Below are 25,047 nucleotides of genomic sequence, written 5' to 3' on the forward strand. Positions count from 1 at the left end.
CGGCTCCTCTTCAGTGCTCCAGGACTGTAGCTGCCCGCTTTCACTGAATGGGGGGCTTGTGGCACCTACCCCAAACCCAGGCAGGTACCCTCGGTACTTAAAAGGATCCAGACTTTCGTAATGAATTGCCGCTCAACTTCTGCATCCTTCACTTCTACTTTTGGTCGAACGAGTCATCTACATCCAGGTACTCTTCTTCTTCCCTCTCTCTCCCCGCTCCTCGACACTTCAGCGAAAGCTTAAATGTACAGGAATGTTCGGGGTTTGTTGTTTTTTTTTTTTTTCCACCCCGGATTTATACCCGGGGCAGCGAGGGAAGCAGCCGTCCCGCAGGCACCGTGCGAGGGCGCAGGGAAGGCGTCCCGGGAGGGAGCGGAGAGGGGACCGGGGCAGGGGGGGGCGCCCCGCAGCAGCTCCGGATTGAACCGTACATTACTTTTGCCACCTAGCGTCAACATCTTTTCAAGTAGCCTGCCGCTGCTTCGAAAGCTTTGCTGCGGCGTTATTCCCGGGAAAAGAGGGGGGTGGTGTTGGAAATCACTTCTATCGGGTTTACTAAGTGAGAAGGGTAGGGGGCAATATTCGTCTTGAAATTTGGGGGTAGCTCGTCGATGGAGCCGAGAAGTGATATATCACCGCCGATCTTTTAATCTACGAGAAAGTTGGTCCATCAGCATCCCTTGCTTAAAAAAATGGAAATAAAAATTTACACACGCGAGGGCTTTAACCTAGCGAAAGCGGGGGGGGGGGGGGGAAGACCCGAAAAAAAACTTGCCCCCAAATCCTTAACAACCCCCCTTCGGTACCGAGTATTTGTTAAATTGACGTGGCACAGATTTCTCGATTACCGCTGCTGAGCGTGACTGAAAGGCGCCGTGAGAGCCGGCAGGATCCTGCCCACGGCGCTCATTCTTCTCCGGCTTAATTTATGCCACGCGATTCTGTATTGGGGAAATCAAGCAGAAAGCTCCTTTTTCTGCTTTTTTTTCCCCCCTCTCCCTCTCTCTTTCAGATGCTGGGCTAACGGGGAGACTGTTTAACTTAAGTGTTTCTATAGGAGGCTGTTGTAGTTTAACTCCTGCCCACCAGTAGCTGAGGCGAACAAAGGAGGGACTCGAGGTCTAACTATTCATCCATTCTCTGCACTTTAATTTTCATTGATTTCGAAGACAAGGGGAGCCCTTAGGGATTCTCGCTGAAGGGGGATGACACGCCTTTAGACGCGATCAGCCCCCCAGCCAGCCATCTGCTCCCAACCAAATGGCGCTTTTTCGCTCCCAACCGCGTGTCTCCGCACCGCGCTCGCCCGCCGCCCCCCGCCGCCCCTTTGGCCGCTGCCCCGCCGCCGGGCACGGGCGGCCGCTCCCTCCCGACACCCTACCCTGCCGGAGCCCCGGAGCCGGGCGCGGTGCCCGGGACCCCGCACGGCTCCGGGACGCGGTGGCTCGGCCCCGCCTCGGGCTGGTGGGGTATTATTGTGCGGTCCCTCTCTGCCCCTTCCCGCAACGCCAGCCCTCCCTCTGCTGCCCCGGCGAGGATTTACGGTCCCGAGAGCTCCCCATCAGCCGTAGCTTTTATTTCTAAGCGAGCCAGATTATGGGAAAAGTCACTTCAAAAGGGAGGGGGGGGGGAAGGAGGCGGCGGGAGTTGTTAATTAGGGCGACGCGCTGCCATCGCTGGCGCGCCACCCTGCTTTTTCCCGGGACGGAGGTCTCCGGGCATATGGCGAACGGTGCCTCGGCGCAGGGACGCGTACGTGTGGAGCTATGTGTAACCGAGTGTGCATAATATTTTAATTAGGTCTGTAGTCCCTACGGAGGTATGTGTGCGCTGCCGCCCCTTGGCCGCAGCCCTCCCCCTTCACCTGTACCCCGGCAGGGATGGGGTTGGGATGGGAAGGCGGGCAGGGGGGCTCCGGGACGGGGCTCCGGCGGGGTGAGCGGGGCTGTTTCCGCAGCCCGAGGCGGGTGGGCGCGGAGGGGCGCTCCGCCGCCCCGGCCGTGTGCGGGGAGAGGGATTAAGAAGTTTAGCGTGTAGGTTAGCCCAAAGTTGCAAAGGCATGTGCTGATTAGAATAAGAAAGGGCAGTCGCGTGGCTCAGCTGGCACACAGCGAGGCCAGATGATAGATAAGCAGCTCTGGGCCTTCCCCCCCCCCCCCCCCTCCCCCGCCAGCTCCCTTTTTCAAATCGCAAATCATCTGCTCAGGCCCTATCGTAGCCCCTCATTTTCATGACAATGGTTATGTGTTTACCTGTGATCCTGGGACGGGGCATTCCTTTGTCTCCCGAGGAGATTACCGCAGCCAGCTGCTCTCCAACCCTTCCCCGGGCAAATCCCGAAGTGGCCCCTATATGTGTTTTACTGATTGCACACGGGGAGAAACTCAGCACCCCCTCCGCTCCCCTCCCCTGCGCTACTTGTTTGTTCGGGTTTGCTCCGACGGCATTTTCCTTGGGGCAAACTAGGAGGAATAAAATTGGTCACTCTTGGTGCGTGAGCTGTCGTCGCTCAAGGCTGCGTACCCCTGCGAGAGGGGGACCTCCCGGGAACGATGGGACATCAGGACCCAGGGGAAGGGTCACGCTGCCTCCCCCGGTCTCTGCTTTGGGATGCGGCAATTCAAACACTCTCACTGCCCGCTCCCCTTTGGGGAACAGCTCAGCCCCGCTTGGGGACTACTGGCCTCTTTGGCCCACCTTTAATTCCAAGGACACTCACGATCTTCACGAAGCTAGAAACCACGGATGGCATTTGTACTAGGTGACCTTCTGAGATCCCTTCCAACCCCAAATATCCCGTGATCCTGAGATTTACCTGGCACCCCAGCACCCCATCGGCCCTGTCAGGCAAGCCTGACAAACCCCATGGAGTGCTGAGGCCTGGCTTGTCTTGGCAGGGTGTCACCGAGCGGAGAGGGGAAGTGATCAGGCTCAGATGATGTACTTGGAATAACAAACATGATGCCCCTTCTCAGAAAAGTGTTTTGCATTCCAGCTACAAGATTTCACTGGATGGCTAGAAATACTTCCTTATGCTACTGACTTCAGGAGGAATAATCGCTGGCATTCACCGGTTCTCATAGGGAAACGCTCTCTCCTCTTTTCTCTAGTTTTATTGCTCATCATCGTCTCTCTAAACAGTAGCAGCAAGCTTCCACTCCAGACAGTAGCTGCATAGACCGCTCTTTCCCTATGGCAGTCAGAGCAGCACGCTGCCTTACTGTACTGCACTTCATGCACGAAGGGTTTTTCTCTTCCCCTGTGGCCTGCAGCCCCCTTTGCATGACGTGCACATCTTGCGTGTTGTGCATTGGCTGCAGTGCAAAACCTGCTGCTAATAAACTTCGTAGGCGGGGGGAGCGGTTCAATCGTATGTTTCCAGGGCTTTCTGAGCCACTTCCAATTTGAGTTATTTTTATTTCTTTCCACATCTCTCTGTGTGCAAGGAAGGAGGGGGGGAGGAGGGGGGAAGAAAGGAGAAGAAGGGGGCAGAAACTCCTCTGCAGAAGGTGATTACAAGAAAGAGGATGTGTATGGATGGGGTGGGCCTGAGCTTTTGGAAACACTCTCCCCTTTTCTGAGAGCATCTGCCCGGAGACGAACAGATGTGGGCACCTGCGGTGACAGGCCACATATGCTCCATCCTATTCACAGGCATTCAGAGACGGCTACAATGGTGAGGCTTTGTGCATGCAGAGTCACCAAATATATTAATCTGTGCTCCCTAGAGCACCGCTCTGTTTAATTTTTCACCGGCATTAACATCTGATCTCATCCTCCCACCGGCTCCCCCCTGTCCCTCTTTCCACCCTGAAAAGATGTGAAGTTATTCAGGTCCCCACCTGTTGCTGGTGGGGTGGAAGCGGGTCCTGCTCCCGGCACGCCTGCATCCAGGCCCTTTGCACCCCAGGAAAACAGGGGTTCCCCTCCACCAGCAAGTGCTGAGCCGGGCAAAGCAAACTGGCCCCCTCCCCCTGCAAGAAAGCTCCCACCAGGCCACCTTGGGCTACTTTGTTTAATCTGGGCCAGCATTACTCAGCGGGCTGTGCTGCCATGGGCCAACAGAAATCTCTGACATGCAATTCAGAGGATGTTCAAGCAATTTTAGTGTGCAATGCTGTCATCTCTCCTTGTATCCACCCTCCCCCACCCCATTCCCGTCCCAGCTGGGTTTGTTCAGGGCACAGCGGCCCCTCCGCGACCTGGACAAGCTGGAGATGTACATCTGTGGGAACCTCATGAAACCACACCTGGGGCAGGGCGATCCATAGTTTCAATACAGAATAGGCGATGATGAGAGCAGCCCTGCAGAGAAGGACTTGGGGGTGCTGGTCGATGAGAAGCTCCACATGAGCCGGCAATGCATGCTTACAGCCCAGAAGGCCAACTGTATCCTGGGCTGCATCAAAAGAAGCGTGGCCAGCAGGTCGAGGGAAGTGATTCTGCCCCTCCACTCTGCTCTCCTGAGATCCCACCTGGAGTATTGTGTTCCGTTCTGGAACCCCAAGATAAAAAAGATGTGGAGCTGTTGTAAGGGGTCCAGAGGAGGGCTATAAAGATGACCAGAGGGCTGGAGCACCTCCCATACAAGGACAGGCTGAGAGAGTTGGGCTTGTTCACCCTGGAGAAGGCCCTCAGGAAACCTTATAGTGACCTTCCAGTACCTGAAGGGGCTACAGGAAAGCTGGGGAGGGACTTTCTACAAGGGCATAGAGTGACAGGACGAGGGGCAATGGGTATAAACTGGAGAGGGGCAGATTTAGACTAGACATAAGGAGGAATTTTTTCACGATGAGAGTGGTGAGGCACTGGCAAAAGTTACCCAGGGAAGCTCTGGATGCCCCATCCCTGAAGGTGTTCAAGGCCAGACTGGATGTGGCCTCGAGCAGCCGGGTCTGGTGGGATGTGTCCCTGCCCATCACCGCAGGGTCGGGCAGGGACAGGGATGGCGACGGCCCCGCCCCTCGGCCCCGCCTCCCGCGACCCCGCCCCCTCGGGAAGCGGAAGCGGCGGCCGGGTCAGTGCGGGGGCGCCGGTGGGGGGCGGCGGTGTGGGGGTGCGGGGCTCTGGCCGCCCGGCCTCCCTGGGGAGCGGCTCGGCCCTACACTGAGCGGCGGGCGGCACCGCCGGCCGGAGCCACCGCCGGCCGGAGCCTGAGCCCCGCTCCGGGCCCTGCTCCGGGCCCCGGGTCTCTGCGCCTCGGCAGGGGGAGGACTTTGCCCTTTGTCACTCGAGGAGGGAGGATTTACCTCTTGTCCCTGTGCGAGGAGGCTCTTCGGAGGGCAGAAGCGGTCGTTTTGAACGTTTCTGCCAACAGGCCTTTGCAGTGCTGTGTGTTGCCATGGGCACAATAAAATCTGTACCACAGTGGTTGCTTGCTGCCAGTTTCGCGTGTAATGGTATCATTTTAGGAGGTAAAATGTAGCCGTCAGATCATTTAATAGGCGTGGTTGATGGCTGGACTTGATGATCTTGGAGGTCTTTCCCAGCCTTAACGATTCCATGATTCTGTGGTCTGCACTCATACAAGCAGTAATTGCTGCTACGAAAAGTGGAATATTGATTTAAGCTAAAGCGAAGTTTCATCTAATTGTGTTCTTTGAAAGTCAGACAGAATGTTTCTCTGATAGTGTGTTTTCTTTAAAACAGTGTTTTTCCACACACTGTTCATTCTTTGGAGATCATATCTTGTGTGCACTGTGATATGTGCTGAACAGATATGTCTTTTTCTGTAACCATCTCTGCAGCCTTTCCCTATCTCAAACGCAAGGTCAAGCAGAGAGCTGGAGGCAGCTCCAAATTAGCAAGAGTATTGACTCTTGTGAAGTTTCATAATAACATTAGAAATAGATCTTGGAAAGTAATAGAATATGCATAAGATTTCTGGAAAAAATTATCCCTGTGTGTTTAAGTGGGAAATACATTCTGTCCACAGCTCTTATCTCGCTGCACACGATGGAGATTGCCCCCTCATGTTCCCCAGGCCTGATAAAGGATGCTTGCTTTCTAAAACTCCAATATGAGGCTTAGAGAGTTTTGTTTGCTGGCATTTTTGGTATCAGTAGTAGGGGTCATCTCTGAATTTTTGTGTCTGTATAAAACAGGGAGGGTGGGACACACATTTCTGATTGTTTTACTTTGTGGAGAAACCTTTTCCCCCTCCATGCAGATTCATGTGGTCAGTAGCAGTGTAGTTGAGATCCTGTAGTAACCTTATATCTCCATTTCACACAAGTAACATTAAAAGTAAGCATGCAGCCTTAAACTATGCATGTGTTCCACTCTTGTGAAACTTAGCATTACAGCATAGAGCATTTTGGTGCTGATTCTGCCAGCTTTATTGAGGTGCCTCTGATGAAAGAACTTCTCAAGTCAGAAGATTTAACCTGGTCTAGTTTCTGCTATTGTGATGGATTAGGGACTGATTTCCCTAATGTGACTGTTCCTGTTCAGGACTGAAATAGGATGGTTGACAGAATGTAAACTCACTATTTTATATTATGCTTTCAGTGGATGTGACAGTAATATCAAAATGCTAGTAGTGGCCAGGGCACTTGCTTATGTGTTTGGGTGTGATCTTTCTATTGATTAAGCTAAACTAATAACTGATCGTGGATGTTTTTCTGATACTCTTTATATCTTACTTAAATCGTTAAGCAAGAGGAATGCTTCAAATACAGGTGGGAGGAGGCAGGAGAATGTTTCTTTCTATTTATTGCAGTACAGTATAGCTAGTAAGTTGTTTACCGTACTTCCTGGTCTAGGTGCATGGCCTCTAAGGACAGACTCTATACTCATATTAATCATAACTAAAACTTGCTTGGATGCATACATTTTTTGCAGAAGTAAGGCCTGCCGTGACGTGCAGTGTCTGTATAGTGTCCTCAGATCATTTAGTCTGACTGCATGTGTTAGGGATTGAAAGATGGAGACATTCACACCCATTGCTAGATCTCCATGGAAAGTAATAAAAACCCCATAACCTATCAGCGCTCAAACCATTTGGAATCAGAGATGCAGCTTTCCTGGAAAAACAAATGGCCTGAGTCTCAAGGGCACCCAGGTAACATTAGAAGTAGCATCATAGAGAAGGCAGTGTCCTACCTTCTGTCCATATGCAGCAATGAAGCAAACCTCTGATTCTTTAAACAGGTCCTGAAAATTACATCTTCAAATGACAGGATGGTAAAATGGATTGAATTTCTGCTTCAAAGCAGAACAGAGGTATTACAACTGGTGCTGTATCAGTAGACTGCTGTCTATAAACTCAGATGGTAACTGAGCTATTTGCACAATCAAGGTATGAGACTGATTTCCAAAGTTATTCAGTATTTATTTTTCCGTGGGCTTCAATTAAAGATGTATTAATTCTTATATAGTACACTGCCAGCTAAGATGTTATAAAGCTTTTAATTATGTAATAATAGCAGTGTGTACTTTTGTATGTTTTGTGCTATTAATCTGAAATTTTTTAAATCATATTTATGAATACCTTTTGATATTTACAGCATTTACTGATCTAAAAATCAGAAATGGAAAGCAAATTGAATGGGCACTTATGTCCAGTTTGTTGATGGGAAGAAAACTGTTTCAAACTGTTTAAGGGCCAGGACAACTCAACAAGCTATCAGCAAAGGCAGAAAAATAATGCTTCAGTTTCCAAGCTGTTGTGCTTTTTGTTTGTTTGGTTTTTTTATTGTAGAATTTCATTACGTTTCTCAGTATTGCATTTTAGGTTTACTTTTATTTTTTGTTTTTTCTTCTTTCAGACTGCTGGGAGTTTCAGAGATCAGCCATGGGCATTAAAGGCTTGCAGGGATTTGTGGCAAGAACTTGCCCTGATGTATGCAAAACGGTAGATCTGAGAGAGATGGCAGAAAATCATCGCATCAATCATCCTGATTTCCCACCTGCTATCGTAGTAGATGCCATGAGTTGTGTTAGATACTGGTACACACCAGAATCCTGGGTGTGTGGGGGCCAGTGGCAGGAGTACCTTGCCAATTTAGAGGACTTTATTAAAGCATTTACAGCAGCTGGTATCCAGTTGGTGTTTTACTTTGATGGAGTGGTAGAAGAGAAAAAGAGAGATGAGTGGATTAAACGGAGGTTGCGGAATAACAAGGAAATAGCCAGAATATTTCAGTTTATCAAAACTCACAGGAAACAACCAGGGAGAGGAATGTTTGTTGTTCCTTCAGCTTTGCCTACTTTTACACGTTTTGCACTGAAGTCGCTTGGTCAAAAAACAGTATGCACATTGCAAGAGGCAGACTTTGAGGTGGCTGCGTATGGTTTGCAACATAATTGCATAGGAATTCTGGGGCAAGATAGTGACTACCTCATCTATAATACATGCCCCTACTTTTCCATTGAGAAGCTCCATGTGGGCAGACTGGTCACTGAAATGTACTCTCGAGAAGATCTTTGCCGTGCGTTGGGTCTTAGTTTGACACACCTCCCTCTTTTTGCTTGCTTGCTGGGCAATGATATTGTTCCAGAAAGCTTGTTGGAAGGCTTTTGGCATAAATGTTTAGTCACTAGTCCCCACAAGAATAACAGCTATGACAGAAGAACAAACATACTTCTAGCTGTAGCAAATTACATCTCAAAAATTCCATGCTCATACAGCAGCCTGAAACACTTGGAAGAGATGCTACCTTTGGGATCAGACAAGACATTACTTTACAGAGGATTGGAGTCCTATGTTTTGCCCGGGCAGCAGTCTCCATGGATTCCACCTAATGTGAAAAATTGCCAAATGTTCTCTCTTCAACAAGAAACAGCTGTGTGTCAAGATAAGGAAATCTTTCAGGTAACTTGTTTTATAAAGCTTAATGGTCACTTTCTCGCCATGACTGCTTAGTGGAAGTTGGTAATGAGTACACGGAACCTATTGATTTATATTTCCTTGAGCAAAATCTTTTGTCTGTTAAGTACAGCCATGGTTAGGACTATTAGATGCATTGGATGAGGGCAGATGCAGCACATTTTAGTAAAAGTGATTCCTCTCTTTTTGAAGCATCAAGCAGGTCAAATAATGGGGAGTAGCTCCTGTATAGTCTATAGCTGGGTGAAGAGATGCAGTTACCATGTGTTGCATGATGCAATGCCTTGCTTTTTGCTTTGAGAACCCACGAGTCAGTGACAGCTTGTTAATGGTCTGGTTGGCTGTGCATGACCCATGTAGTCAAGATACCCAAGGGAGCTGTGCTAAGAATGCAGAAGTTGAAATTGCGCTTGTGATGGACATGAGGAAACTTGCTGTATTTTGTGATTTTTTTTGGATCAGGTTAATTATCCTTCAGAGTTAATGAATAAACCAAAAGTACTTCCAGTGCCTTGTTAAATCTGAAAGGCCAGGGCTGCACTAGTAAATTTCACTTCTGGCTTCCCACATGGGCAGAGGTGTGCTGGTGTTGGGATGAGAAACAATGCAGTCAGATAGGATCACTCTGGAAGACTGGATGTATTAGCTAGGGTAGCCTGTCTGGCTGACAGAAAACTGAGCTGTCTTGTGTCAGAGTTTATGCAATAGCAGTGAGTCTAGAGTACAATTCTGTAAATTCATGCCATTAAGAGAACATACTGAGATTTAATTACAAAGAATCTGTACGAGATAGTGTATTTTAGATCCTACATTACCCATCCATTACTTCCTATTTTGTTAGGTACTTATAGACTTCAAATAAAGTCTTTTTTTTTTTGTCTATCTCACTTATCTTCAGCATTTTCTTTAGAACTTTTTTCTGTTTCCTTATATACTTCCAAACTAATCTTATGATTTAAACTTCTTTTTTATAAGAAGACTTTAAAGCATTTAAAAACTACACTGTAACCTTTGCAATGCTCATTTTAGCTAAACTGTGAGTATATTTGGGGTTTTTTATTAATCACATATAGATAAAATACATATCACTTTTGACTGTAGTAGTTAGATAGAAGACATTACTTACAAAACCTAACAACCCTGCATTCTAATAAAGTGTTGAAAAATACTATTTTCATTTGAAGTCCAAGGAAAAATTAGCCAGAATGTAATTAGGCTGGATTATGTCCAGGACAACAGTGGCGATATCCTTATTCCTTAGGAGGATGTACTATGTGGTCTTTATGACAAGTGGTCGTTATTTCTTGTCTTGATCTTTCATGTGAAGAGTTGCAGTTCTCTAGCCTCGTGCTGAGCTACTTCTGTAATAAAATAATAATGTTTAGAAACTCCATTGAAGAATGGCTCGCTGTTGCTGCATAAATCCTATGTTAAGCCTGGGCTGAGTCCAGGGACCAAGGAAATTACAGTCAAAGTTGTAGACATGTTAACTTGTCTTTTGTTTTTGTTACAGGTATTTAAATATTTGTATAGGTAATATGTCTGCTTAGCTCTATATTTTGAAACATATATGTAGTTGTGCTTATGTTGAACATAATCTGAACTGCATGCTAATGACATACACAGCTCAGTTCCAGCCTTGAGTGCATAGCCTCCTGTTGCTGCTTCTCTCGGAGCATAACCTTTGAGCTGACTATAGGTGTAAATCAGAAATATTTTTTGAGATACAGCATTGAATATAGCAATACTTTTTGAAACCCACAGCTTGTGGTTTTTTTTAGTACATACAGATATGCAAATTATTGGCAAATTGCAAGACACTAGTATTTTCAGATGATCTCATACCTGTGACAGTGGTTTGTGTAAAATAGTTCAGTGCTTCATTCAAATGGTGCTTAGAAATCCTTATCTCTGGGTTTGTTTTGTACGAAGGTAGATTTGGAGGATTACATTGTTTAAGTATACTGAGAATACTGAAGTATTTCTTTCAGGGCAACTATTAATTTATTGCTATAGGAAGATGCTGTGTTGATTGGCATTGTACACAGAAGTCTATCATTCATTTTATGCTCTTGAGAATTCCTTCTGAATGTATATTTCAGTAGAAATAGTTTTGATCAGTGATTTACTGCAGCGTTGACCTGCTGAGTTCCCAGGTTTGCAGATGCTGGAATTCTGCAGAAATGGTGAATTTGGCTCTGGCCAGTGCTTTGGTATTTCCCAGTGAAAGAGGCTGAGAAAGTTGTGTGGATTGTGTAACCCAAATAATACAGATAGCGTGAACCATGCAGGGAATGCAGAGCAGAGATACTTCAGTGCCTGCTCACCGTATGGCACGAGTCTGGGATAATTTATTAGTGGCACCCAATGAAAGTAATTGGCTTCATTCAGCTGTTTGAACCCTCCCATAGTTCTGGTCCGAGGTTGTGAGCTAGAAAGTGTATCTGGCTTTACTTGTGGCCAGTCCAGGTTACAAGTGCTACCAGTTAAAATTCTGCACTGCCTGAAAGCAACTTTGGTGCTTCTGCTTCTAAGCTGCTCCAGACCAGTGCTCCCTGTTAGTACTGAGGCTGCTTGTAGCCAAATGTGTCCGCATCCAGTGCATGGTTAACACATAGCCTGGGTGATGCTGTGATTCTGCTTTTCAGCAGCAGGCTGCAGACCTGCTTTTCCTCACTAGAGGAAAGTTTTGAGTTTTCTTATGCCTTCACTCACTATTTAAAGAGGAAAGATATATTTTTAGGTGACTAAGGGAGGGAAGCGCATTTTTCTATGTCTGAATTCAGTTCTTTTTAAAAATAATTACATTCTAAAAAACTGTTGTTACCAACTCCAAATTTTAAGAATTCAAGAAGGGGCTAAGGAAGGCGATGGTGGGTTCCGTAGGGATTTCTGTCCATAAAAAGATAGATGTCTGAAAATATTCTGTACTGGTGTTATCTGAAAAAGCACTGGTTCCCTCTCTGGTCGTTTGCTCCATTTCTACTGATAAAGTACTATTTCCTCCAACAGTGAATACATTTTGTTATTTTTTGATCCTTCTTAATCTAGTAGATAACACTTTCTCCCTTCTTTGAACAAGCAGTTAGCTAAAGAACAGCATATCCGATCTGAAAATTATGCAATCTTCAATATCCTGAGTAATGGAGAGATTGAGTGCAGCAATTCTTTGGAAGATGAATGTGACACAGAGATTCCTGGACAGGCACTTATCTACCGTCCTGCTCGTCAGCATATTTACTCTGTCTTGTTGGAATCTGCAAAAGGTAAGGATTAAACTATTTACACCATTATTCAAGTACACTTCCAGTTTTGAAATATGAACTCTTGGATTCATGGCTTCAGTGGCTACATCGGTATGGCATTTAGGATAAACTGTGGGTAGCTGAAGTGTACTTCTTGAAGAATCAGAAGAAAAGTTGACAAAGAAACTGCACTTTTTCTATGTACTATTTGTACTATTCAATTTCAGTGCTTTTGGAGATTTTTTTTTAAATTGGGTTTTTTTTCTTTGTTAAATGAGAAGTCTTAGAAGTTGTTAATAACCAAAAGATTGAACAAAACAATGATATTTAGAAGATTTTAAAAATTTGAGAGGTTATGAAACCTTATATTTCTTTGGTAGGTGTAGTTCCTGATGAATTCGTGAGTTGTAATACACTTCTCTAAACCAGTAATGCACTGTTATAGCTTTACCTTCTATCGATTTTCAGTCTGCAATTTTAAGAACAGTGGATAGCTAAATATAGTTATGGTAGTAATACAAGGGCAGGTAGTAATGTCAGTGGTTGTTAGTTCTTCCCTGAAAGTGCAAGAAAATGATTTATTTATCCAGTTGTGTAAACGGATTTTGTAGCAGGTATGTGTATCTGTGCTTCCATTCTTCTGCCTTAAGACAGAGAATTTTTTATTCACATCCTTGGACAAATTTTATGTTCTTAAGGCTTCCATTATTAGTTAAGTGTTACCCTTACAGTGTCTTTTAGGCAGTGAGTTGACAATTAAAAATGTACTGAACTTTTATTCCTTTTAGTGTGTTCATTTCTCCTTGGTAATCACTTTAAATTTATTGATGAAAGTGCACCACCATCAAATCTAATATTCGAACTGTGTGTTTAGAAAGGCAGTGAAAGGTAATTAAGTACTTGACTTCCTTCAGCAACTGGAGGTTGAAGTTATGCCATAATAGGAAACAAAAATAGGAAAAACTGAATCAGAGTTTATATAGTCATTTGGAGAGCGAGTAACTAAAATCTCAGCAGTGGTCATGCACATCTGTCATTTTTCATTTTTCGGCCTACTGCCTCTAAATTTTTTAGACAATTATAACTTGGTTGGGTTTTATTTATTCCACTGAGCAGCGCAGGATATTGGTTGATGTTTTCAGAAATACCCAGACCAAAACCTCTAATTAATAATTGTTGCTGTGAGATGGCCAGGTAGTAGGCTGATTTGCATTTGTATTACACTATTTGTTTTACACTGTTTGTAGTACTCAGGTGAAGAAGATTAGAATTGAAATGCAGAAAAATTAATTTAGAATCTTAATGAAAAAGAAATTTGAACGTGAGATTTTCTTTTAAGGAAGTGATTTTAGAATAAACCTACAGATAATTTGTTATTTATTCTCAGTTCATGCTTCAAATTCCTGAGATAATTTTCTAAAGTAAATCATAGTGCACCCTCAATCCTTAACCCTTCCAGAAAGGTAGGTAGAGTGTTCCTGCATGGGTACCCTTATCAAATCTGCATTTTTAGTGCATGTGTCTGCTTCTAACTGCTTTAACTGTCAATTCCTAGTAGTTCACGGGCTCATTTTTTTATTACAGTGTACAGTTGTTTCTAAGTCCAGAGTGTAGATCAGTGTCTGTATGGGAATTAATAAGTAAATGTCAGCATTATTTTTTAGGAATTTGCTGCTAAACCTATAATGAATTTTGGTGCTTTACAAACTAAGTAGAATCCTTTGCCGGTTTCTCTCAGTTGAGGTCAAGCTGACTGTGTTTCATAATTCCATGAGGGGCGGGATGGGAAGAAGTAACCTACACTGTATGTAGGCTGTAGCATAATGTAGAATTACTTTGGATTAGCATTAAAAAGCAGTTTATTAGGAGTCAGCTGATTAAATTAGTCCACGTGAAGTCTGCTGCCATTGTCATACAGTTGCTGATGTAGCGCATTTGATGTAGCAGGTCAACAGAGGTGATTCTCTTTCTCTGCTCTGCTCTGTGAGACCCCACCTGGAGTCCTGTGTCCAGTTCTGGAATCCCCAGTGTGAGAAGGATATGGAACTGTTGGAATGGGCCCAGAGGAGGGCCATGAAAGTGATCTGAGGGCTGGAGTACCTCTGCTGTGAGAAAGTTGGGGTTGTTCAGCCTGGAGAAGAGAAGGCTCTGTGGAGACCTTATAGCAACATTTCAGTACCTGAAGAGGGCCTACAAGAAAGCTGGGGAGGGACTTTTTACAAGGGCATCGAGTGATAGGATAAGTGGGAATGGCTTTAAATTGGAAGGGGGAAGATTTATACTAGACATTAGGAAGAAATTCTTCACGATGAGGGTGGTGAGGCACTGGCACAGATTGCCCAGTCAAGTTGTGGCTGCCCCATCCCTGGAGGTGTTCAAGGTCAGGTTGGATGGGGCCTTGAGCGGCCTGGTCTCGTGGGAGGTGTCCCTGCCCATGGCAGGGGGGTTGGAACTGGATGATCCTTAAGGGTCCTTCTGACCCAAACCATTCTGTGATTCTGTGATTTGAATCTAACTTGGCTAACTCTACACAATGTTGCAGTTTGCAGTGGAGATGGATGCTTAAGATCGCTTAGCTGTAGGATTCCAGTGCTGAAAACTGACCTATGTGCAGTTCATAAATCTACTTATTTACTGTTAAACAGGAACAGCGAAGCAACCAACATTTAGTAAAAACAGAGGTTACAATTTTAGTAAGAACAGGTTAAAAATAGCCTAAACTGTCTCCCTTACCCTGAAACAAGAAACTGTTGGTTTTGAATGTCTAGGTTGAGATTTCCAAGCATGCCTAAGAGACCCAAGAATCCACAGGAGCTGGATGTTGTCATATCCTTTGAAATGACCTGCCTAGACTATGCCACTTTACCTCAAGCCATAATGTGATAAGCATTTCTTTTGCTGTCGGTGCCAGTTCAAGTAATCCTATTGCACAGCCGCTCATTTCAGTCCCTGTGCAACCTCTCAGGTTGCATTGGTGCAGCTGTTTGTGCAACTGCGTGGTGGCCTGGCTCGAGAAATTGAAAATAGCCCTTCTCTCTCTTCCCTCCCTTTCTTGCAGTCAGGTAATCAACCTGGTTCTGTTTCCCCATCTGATGTTTTGTGTAGCCGCAAACAGCTGTAGTGAAATGGGTCGAGGGAATGGCAGGGTGTGGGAATGCACAAATCAGTGGTTGCCTGACAAAGTTAGCAGTGCTGCTGTAAGAGTTGCTTGTGAAGCTATGCTTTTGTCAAGCATGTGCATACTTTTACTCACAGAAACGTTACTAAAATCGCAGGCTTATTTTTACCCCTTCCAAAATAAATAGGGGGTTTACGGTGATCCTGACAGCATGGCATTTGTTGCCTGTGTATTTTAAAGGTATCTTTATAATTAATTGAGCTATTTCCATCATTAAGTGAAATGTTGCATATAGTGATATATGAATTGTCAACTTTTAGCATCATTCCAGGAAAACTAGTACTATTGGAAGAATTCAAGTGGGAAGGAAAAGTAACAGTAAATAATGTATCTTGATAGGCCAGCCAGGCTTGCTCTTTGTTTGCAAAGCGTACAGAACAAAGCTGGCAGTTTTTGCAACAGCTCAGTCCATGGAAATACCTGCACCTGCATGGCTGTTGCCGATTAGGAGGTTATGTAACGTAGCCTAAGCCCATGGCCAGCTCCTGGAAGTCCTGGCATCGCTGCCAGTTCTAACATTAGCAGGGCAGACTGATCCTTGCTTTGACACTGTCCAAAACAGTCCATTAGCAGAAGTTTTGGCAGTTATCACCAGCAACCACTCAGGAGGGCTGGCATTTTGCAGGTGTAGATAGAGGAGGTGTAAAAAACTGCATTTCCAAATGTCTCATGTTTTGGTATTATGCGCATGGCTGAAATATTCTTTAAGCTGCCTAAGCAGTTCTTCCACAGCTCATTCAGAATCTATTTAAATGAAGGGAACTGCTATTTTTTTAATGTCACTGGTGATATTCTGTATGTGCATTGTACGGAAAAAGTCTGAAAAATGACTTTTTTTTTTTTTTCCCTAGAGATATTTCCATGCAGGGAGGATTGGCATTTAGTAATCATGTCTCCATTTTGTTCTTGGTATGTTAATGTGCTGTTAGTTTGCAGGACCTTGCTTTCAGCTGTATTTATTTGGCCACTTATGTGAGCAGTAATATATTTTTGTTGCTAGTGATCTATAATACTAAAAAACATTCAGCTGATGTGGTGCTACATCCTGTACCAGCGTCCATATATATTAAAAGAGCAAAACTAGAGATTTCTTACCGGCTTCTCTTTTTACTGTGCTTGTGCTGAATGGATGATATAAAAATAGTATTTTACTGGCATTTGGAATCGAGAGACATTTTGATAAGCTATTCTGTGAGTTGTGGAACTCATAAAGAGTGACTCTCCCTGCCAGCTTCCCCTCAGCAAAATTTTTATATTTCCATGCTTCTCCCTAGCATCCTCTTAACTTCTCTGCATGTCCTTGACAACTCCCTCCTGCAATATATGGTATTTTCAGGTGTGTTCCTTATTGCCTTCTGCTTTCCCTAAATCCCATCTACCTTTTTATCCAGCTCTAGCTCTTTCATAGATACTTGTGTATTGATTTGCCATCTAGTGTGTTTGAATACAGTGGATAACTTGACTTTCCTGCCTTTCTTTCAGGATCACTCTGTCAGCTGAGTCACCAACTTCACAAAATGTTTAGGAATTTAATACATTTGAAAACTCTTCTCCTCTGTCAGGTTTAGTTGTAACAGACCAGTACACCCACAAATTAATTATGACAGATGTCCTAATTGTATTACATTTGCTTCCTTAAGAAGCCAGGCTAGAACTGGAGTGGCTGAATGAATTGAACACATTGAATAAAGCAAAGTAATTTACATAATAAAGCAGAGCAATTTACATAATAAATCTTAACAGAGAATCCTAAAACATCAGATGAAAGTTTCTGAAATTGACTTTGGGTGTCAAATTGGAGGGTTCTGTTCATGAAGTAACATTATGGTAGGAAATGATTTATAATTGAGATGTAAGACTATTCAGCCACAGGAATGTGCATTTTAAGGCTCTTTTTCCCCCAGTGTATGCATTGTTCATTTTATCATTGTTCATTTAATCAGTTTTTGAACAGTGAAGTGTGGCAAGCCAGGTGTAATGCTGTTCCTCATAGTCCAACTGTTGGTTATTCAGTTGTTCACCTTTATTGGGAATTTGTGCTGCAGATCCATGGGTAAGGAAGGAAGAAGCAGCAGGGCAGTAAAACAGATTTTGTCTTCTTTTCCCCCCTCTATTATCCCTGACACTAGAATTCCATCTGAGAAATTTCTGCCCTTGCAGGATAGCACACTACTCCTTTATTCATGTTAGCAGTCATTTGCAGTGTTGAGCTATGAACGAGATTGGGAAATTAACGTGACCAAACTCTTTGGGGTAGTGAAGGGAAAGGGGATTGTTGTAGAGATTAGTTAGTTGGTTTTTTTTAAGCTGGGTGAAGTTTTGATTAGAGTTCATAATGTAGTATCAGAAATATTTGTGTGGCAAAGTGCGGGGTGACTGGAATTGAGGATAAAAGCCAGAAATTTTTAAGAACAGTGGCTTCAGCACTGGGTGAGATCTGGAAGGGATTATGCAATGTGGATCTGGAAAGGGACAAGCGAAGGAAAAAAACCCAAACCTTGGAGATTTGCCAGGAAAATATTCTAAAACACTATCCAAGTGCTTGAGATTCTAGTTGTTTTGGGGGTTTTTATGAAGACTTGCACTGGAATGGTTGTGAGCTAACTATTGGATAGACGGCATTTCAAAAATTCTCAAAAGCTGGAGTTTTTTTCTGAGGTTATTTTAATATTTTTTTAAAACATCACGTAGTTAGATGCACAACCCAAGTGGTGAAATTTTTAATTTAAGAGGCACCCTATACTTTACTGGGAGGCAGGGCAGAGGTGAGGTTAGGGGGTAGGAAACTACTTGAGCTATTATGCATAAACAATCCCTTTATACTAGATAAAAGGTTAGGAACAATGGGCTGTAAAAGCTCTGCATCTGATGGTGGGATGACTTCATTGCTGTCAGCTTTCAAATAGCCATCAAGGCCTCCTTATAAAGATTTTGTCTCAAACCCTGACACAGGAAATGTCAGGGCAAGTTGGGAGGAGAATCATATTAAGAACTGCCTACATATTTGGCAGTGTGACAGCCCTGAGAGACTGAGGTAGCTTATGTAGGTCCCTAAGCTATGCCAGATGCCTCCACAGCTTCCTGATCTGCCTTGGAATGGTAAAGCCTAAAATTGGCTGAAAGCAGTTTTAGAATGCTTTCCACATACTCTTGTACTTACATTTTTGGCTACAGTTCCCAATTCTAAACTCATATTTTTAGTACATAATACAAACTCTCTTCATTTATTCTGATGATTTGTCATGAAGATACTAAAACTGATTTTTCTTGGTTTGTTTTTGAAGAGGCTGAGCAAACAAGTCATTATGAAGTGCCTTCTGTAACTTTAGAATCCTGATCACCATTGCTTCCAGCTTTTACACTAGTGTCAATACTCACATTTGACTTACTGATCCAATTCTGTCTTTTTTTAGGTGGAGCCTATCCTTTGGTAAAAGAGTGGTTTGTCTATTTTGGAAATCCTCTCCAGCAGCCAGAGCTGATACAACCTGTACAACCTTTTGTTCCAGGTAGAGTAAAAATGTGTGTAAATCTGAACTGTAATAATGATGTCTAATACCAGGTTAGACAATCCATCATCTCATGTTTGGTATGAAATTCAAAACAACTGTAAAGAACAAGTAGGTAAAGTAGAAATACTGCGTGCCTGTTATTGCTTTTAATTATCCTGTGTAATTATAATAGGATTCAGCTTTGAGCTATATGTTATTACTGTGTCGTGTTAAACCCAATGCTAATTCAAACATCAGCACTACAAAGCAAAAAAATTCTTAAATGCTGCTCTAAGGCCAGGATAAATGGTGTGTAAAGCCATATTAAAATTCTTCTATTAAGCTGTTTGAGAGAATGTGTTAACAAAACTGGCAGAGAATATAAAAAAGGGTCATTTTGGGATCGTAGAATCATAGAATGGTTTGAGTTGGAAGGGACCTTAAAGATCATCTAATGCCAACCGCCCCTGCCATGGACAGGGACGCCTCCCACCAGATCAGGCTGCTCAAGGCGTCATCCATCCTGGCCTTGAACACCTCCAGGAATGGGAAAGTTCCAGGAATCACCTATGGCAGTCCAAAAAGAGAATCTAAAAACCCCAAAAAGAATCTAAAAAAAAAGAATCTAAAATAATTAGGCTATCTGTTTCTGTGAAGCTGTTTCTGCTGTTTTAAGCATGAAGTGTTTCATGTGGTTTTATCTTCTTTTGCTTGGTAAAGGACACATTCATGAATACTCTTAGTGATATCAGTGTTATGAGGAATGTGTTACATTTACAGGGAAGTATAATACACTTTAGTGAAAAGATTGGGCAATGTATGTTGTTCTTCTCTTTATCCCTGTGTTGTGTCATGCAATACAAGTTTAGGATAGTAAACAAGTTAGGATTTTGTTATTATAGAGGGAAAATTGTTCTAATTGTTTATTTGCCCATGCTATTGTACTCATAACCCCTCTATCCGTACTCTCAAAACTCTCTCTCTCCGTCCAATCATCTGTTATCGTATGGATTAGGAGATCAGAGGGTTTTTTATATGAAATTAATTAGTTCTGTTGATGGATAATACTATTGGTATTTTGTTAAACAAATTATTATCTATTTGTCTTTTTGAGGGTAATTAGCAGCACTTCTTCCCTCAGTACCCAGAACTTTCTGTAGCAGTCCTTGTTCTGATTTGGTCCAAGAAATGCATGTGCTTTTTTTTATTGTTGTTGGCTAGGAATTGCTTTACAGCCTACTTGATTTTAATTTTCTAGGTTTATTCTAAATTTTCTTTTAAGGTACACTGAGATTGTATGTTTATCTTCATATTTGAAACTTGCATATTTAGAAGGGTCTTCAAATTTGAGGACAAAGGAAAAATAATTGCGCTTTAGAAAGCAGCTTTTTCAAAATTGTCTTGAAAGGAACCATTTTGGAAGAAATTAGTTATATAGACAAAATACAAATAAGGTTTCATTTTATATACAGTAGTTTCATTGTCCAGCACCCCGATACCATATTAGGAGAGTGATTATCTAATTGGCTTGATGGTAGCATGAAATTGCTGTGAAATTTTCCAAATGCATATGAATGTACAGAGTAAAAATTGATCAGTCTGCATCATACAACTGTTTAATTTCAGCATGCAGTGATATGTGAACATGCATTTGTAAAACAATCAAACCAAACTTAATGAAGAATAAACCATGCCTATGTAGTTACATTGCAGTTTGCATAGCAAATATACTGTATTTATTGTTGTGAAATTTTCTGTCCAAGATAGTATAGTACCTTCCTTGCTTTCTGCAGAGAAATCCACTTAATTTCATGTATTCTAATTCTACTGTTCTGTAAACATACTACATATAGAACCCACCTTCATGGTGACATTAAACAAGATTTAAAGTCGCTGTGTGTGTTTATAACAATCTCATAAGAGGAGTTTATAAAAACAGTATCTTCTCAGCCATAATCTTAACTCAGTAATGAAAGACTGTACAAGCAGACTATTAAAAAAGGGGAGGAGGACTTCTAGTGTTTATTTTTAGTGCTCTGTTGTCGTTCCTTCAGCGAACAAATATTTTTCTAAAATTTTTGCAGTCCATATTTGTATGCCTTACATTCGCTCATGCATCTTTTATTTTCCACAGCATGACTTTCTAATTCACCAAATAAGGTTCTCAACAGCGCATCACATTTTTCAGACAGGGATCATATTTAGAGCTAAATTTAAAGAAGTTGTTATAGGAAGTTAGAGTTCAAAGCTATCAATCAAGATCAGGTTACTCAAAAAGTGAAAAAACCTTACTGGAGACTATTGGAAAATAGACAGGTGCAATTAATCTGGGAAGGTTCTTTGGTTTATCTTTTTTTTTTAGAAAAAAATAACCTTATCATCACAACTGCTGTAGATGCGTACTGAGGAGAAAATATGGGAAATCCTGACTATTGAATTTGATTTATACTAAAAAGTCTGAAGAAAGATTATTTGATATGCACTTTTACCTGTAATGTGCATAACCAGAAATATTTTAAATTCTGCATTGCTCTTAAAAAAAGAGAAAGAATAGAATTCCCACTGATTTTTTTGTGTTAAACAGCCGAAGTGTTACGTCTGAAAAGCTCGCAGATGATGGATTGAATGTTAGCTTTTCTTTTTTTAGAAATGAAATATCAAACCCTAAAGGCTGTAAGATGATACCATAGAATATGTTTAAAGTATAATGAGTATTAAGTATATGTATTTTTCTTGAGAGACGGTCTCGTGAATTAGTGCCTGGGCTTGCTCGCATTCTCTGTCTCTATTTCTCCCTTCTAGAATGTTTCCTTTCAGTTGAGTGAATGTGATTGACGTTTCCCACACGGTAACAGAGCAACACTGAAATGGTAAAAAACATCTCTGAGTGTGAGTTTTGTTAGAAGATCTGTGATCCAAGAAAATAATGTTTAACATCCATATCTTGTGAACATGGCAGGTCTATTTTAGATGTGTGCAGTTTATGTGGGACAGAGGAAGTTTTGAAGTCATTACTGGAAATATATGTATTCTGCTTTTCATTTTACTTCTGGAAATGTGTAGGATATTGTATCTTCAGACCACGGAGTCTGGATATACTTTCAGTGCTATAATCACTGTGTCTTACAGGAATATGTCATGAATACACATGTTCAAAATGCTGTCTCTGGAATGCTTTTTTAATGGTCAGATTTAATTGGCATTTGGGTTTATGGCATCTTTAAAGGGGGCCACAGTTGTTGACAAGTTAATGTTGAGTTTTCCTAGCAAGTACGTTTATATAAACTCATTTTTATTGCTCAGTATTTATATGAGTATGTAAAACGATGAAGTGTTAAGGTTCTATTACTGGTGTTATAAAATGAAATTTCAGTAGTCATGGCTTCAAATAGACATGAACAGTTAACTTTATTGTCACAGTTTACCCCTGGCCTGGCCTGAATGCCAGATAAAATGTGAGCAGTTGGTCTCAATTCCCTCCTCACCTCCCAGGGAAAGGGAAATGAGAGAAAAAGACTTGTGGGTTGGAAACTAAAGCTTTAATGAAACAGTAATAATAATAAGGCATATACCATTAATAAGAAAATAATAAAATATGTACAAATACATCAGGGCTGGACTCAGTGGCAGGAGGTAGCTGGACTCAGGAACTGAATTCAGGAATGCAGGCGTTTGGTATCACAGTAAAAAGACAGACTAAGTCCTCACGGGACACTGGACATCAAAGAAGAGAGGGACCCTAGTGATCCCTCAATTTTATACCGTGTATGACATATATGGAGTGGAATACTCTACTGGTGAGTTTTGGGTCAGCTGTTCTGTCTGCTTCTCCTTGCAGGTGTGACCCTTTTTTGCCTCTGACTTAAGGCTTTCCCTCTGCTTGAGGATGGCCTTTGGTTTCTAAAGGAATAAGTATAAGCAATGACCTTTCTGCATACCACTGCCCCATGTTAGCACTCCTAGAGAGAAACACTGTTGGAAAAACTTACAATTAACTTTCAGAAATTAATTTACTTAGACGAGGCTTAGCTGAAAAGTTAGAAAACTGATTCAACTTTAGCTGAAACCAGAACACTTATACATTTGTATTTGTATGCACAATGATGACATGTTTTCAGATGCTATGAATGTGAGGATCACTTTTGTATAAGCCTTGAGTTCAACAATACCATATTATTAAGGCATTCTACAACTTGTGCGTATATTGAGTATTCATAAATCAGATGTTGAAGTTCAAACAAATGAAATAAATATTTATGTATTCCTTTGAAGAAGTGCTCGTTTATCATAATACTTTCTATATGACAATGTCTTTAAATGTGTGAGTGAAGAAGAAAAAGGGTAAAAAAATCATTCAATGGTGTTTTTTCTCTTAATTTGTTGGTTGTCCAGTTTTGTGTTGAAGCAAGTAGTATCTCTTTTCCTGCATGGAGGTCTTTGTGTGATGCTTCTCTTCTTGAAGTACCGAAGGACTGCAGTTTACATGGTACTGAATAGAGTTTTCACACAGATTTGTGCAATGTTGCGGATAACCATAACCATATGCAGTGTTTAATATCTCTCTGTAGTTCATAGGAACTTGTGGTTCCTGCAGTTCTAGTAGGAGAATTTTCTCTTGACTAAAGATGTCTCAATTATATGTAAGTGTATTTTGTTGTGTTCTGTTTCCCTATCATTACTAAAGTTTTTTTGTTGGTATTTTTTTTGTTTTGTTTTGTTTTAGGTTAATTTAGTAAATCTTTAGATGTATTCAGGAAGTAAACTATTTCTCCTCCCTATCCAAGTAAATTTCTGTCTTTTGGGAATGTTTTCTAACTGCTGTAAAGTATGTAGTGAGGATATAACAAAAGCAGAGAACAGTTCTGGTAATCTACTGTATAAGAACCTTAGATTGACTGTATGCATGATGGGAGGGTCATTAATTTTCAGTGTATTTGTTTCTTTGTTTTACTTATCGTTCATTTAAGGGTTAATGTAATGGATATAATTACTCTTTGGTACTACATAGAATTTAATTACTTGTAGAAGAGGTCCTTTCAGAAAAGTAACACTTTTGGCTGATGTGTTCCAGAAGGAGATAATGTCAAATTCTCTTTCCCAGAGAAAATAACTCATAATTCATCATTACCTCTTTTTCCCAGGCACAAGTAGATGCTGTTTCTTAAAGCGTAAGAAACTGTTTATGGAATAGATATCTTGAATTTTTTGTTGAGCTCTCTTAATATAGATATGTAATCTTGATTATTGATGTAGTTCATGGCTTTACTCTGAAGAAAGAAGGATTTCTATTATTAGATATACCCCTGGATGCAATTTATTTAAAATAAAACTGTTCAGATGGAAAGAGTACTTTTCTTTAATTGATTCTTGGTGTATCTCTTCATATGTTGCTGATTAGGAACCTTCTAGAAAGCAAAAACCATAAAAACTATTTGAGTTTATCCTTGTAAAAATTGTCTAGCACATTAAAGTTGCTTAGCTTTGGTAGGAAAAGTTTATTTGAGTTTTATTGTGCTGTCTGTACTGGACCACTCACTGCCAGTGTTATCACTAACCCGCATTTCTGACTCCGGTCAAGCAACTGGTATTTTTTCTTAATCCATATGTTACGTACAAAATAAGGTTGGAAACTTACAAACTGTATGATGGTAGTTCTTTACATGGTTAAAACTTTTGATGGGAGAGTTAGTCTTAAAAATAGTAAAAGAAACATCCATCAAGGCAATGAAGAAAAAAAAATGCTAACTTCTCTTCTAGTTTTCTCCATCTCCAAAGAATAAGTACCATTTGGTTAATGGGCTTCCTTGGCTAAACAAACATGTCTATGTAAATTTCAGCACCTTGTCAGTTTAACCATTTATTATCATCAAGTGTTCCTAACTTGACTGCAGCTGCTGCATGTCACACAAAAAAGGAAAAGGTGTTACCAAATGTAGCTTAATTAGTCCACACTTAAAATTCACACCTCATTTTATTTAACTACAGAAGCAGCAGTACTTTATGGGAGGATTCTGTCTTTAATTGGGATTCTTAGGCATAGCCAGTTAGCCGTTCTGTTATTTCACGTGCATTGGTGTTTATTTTGATAATGGATTAAATGTAATTTAAGTGGGGAGCAAATTTTACATTCGTTCACACGTGCCACAAGTAGGGACATGCCAACATGGGATAAATATTAAGGATTTAGAAACCAGACTGAATGATACTATAGAAGGTCCGGAAAGACTTTATACAAAATTGATAACAGTTCTTTTGTGTGTGTTTGCAATCACATTTCATACAGTAGCCAAGGGAGTGCAAATT

General features: G+C 41.8%; 1 protein-coding gene across 7 annotated transcripts in view; it reads left to right on the forward strand.

Moving 5' to 3' along the window:
- Positions 1–4,905: 4,905 nt before the first annotated feature.
- Positions 4,906–25,047, forward strand: part of FAM120B (family with sequence similarity 120B) — an 82,833-nt gene continuing 62,691 nt past the window's right edge. For 6 of the 7 annotated variants that reach the window (XR_008449042.1, XR_008449043.1, XR_008449044.1 and 3 more), the window contains exons 1-5: positions 4,906–5,017; positions 7,153–7,300; positions 7,770–8,815; positions 11,916–12,096; positions 18,667–18,762. Coding sequence is in view for 4 of the 7 variants with exons in the window: in XM_054061870.1 (XP_053917845.1) it covers positions 7,796–8,815; positions 11,916–12,096; positions 18,667–18,762 (1,297 nt within the window). In the remaining 3 variants the exon portion in view is untranslated. The remainder of the gene's footprint in view (positions 5,018–7,152; positions 7,301–7,769; positions 8,816–11,915; positions 12,097–18,666; positions 18,763–25,047) is intronic. The other variant, XM_054061868.1, reaches the window with a different exon arrangement.

The sequence above is a fragment of the Cuculus canorus genome, chromosome 3 (assembly GCF_017976375.1).
Source record: "Cuculus canorus isolate bCucCan1 chromosome 3, bCucCan1.pri, whole genome shotgun sequence".
Lineage (NCBI taxonomy): Eukaryota > Metazoa > Chordata > Aves > Cuculiformes > Cuculidae > Cuculus > Cuculus canorus.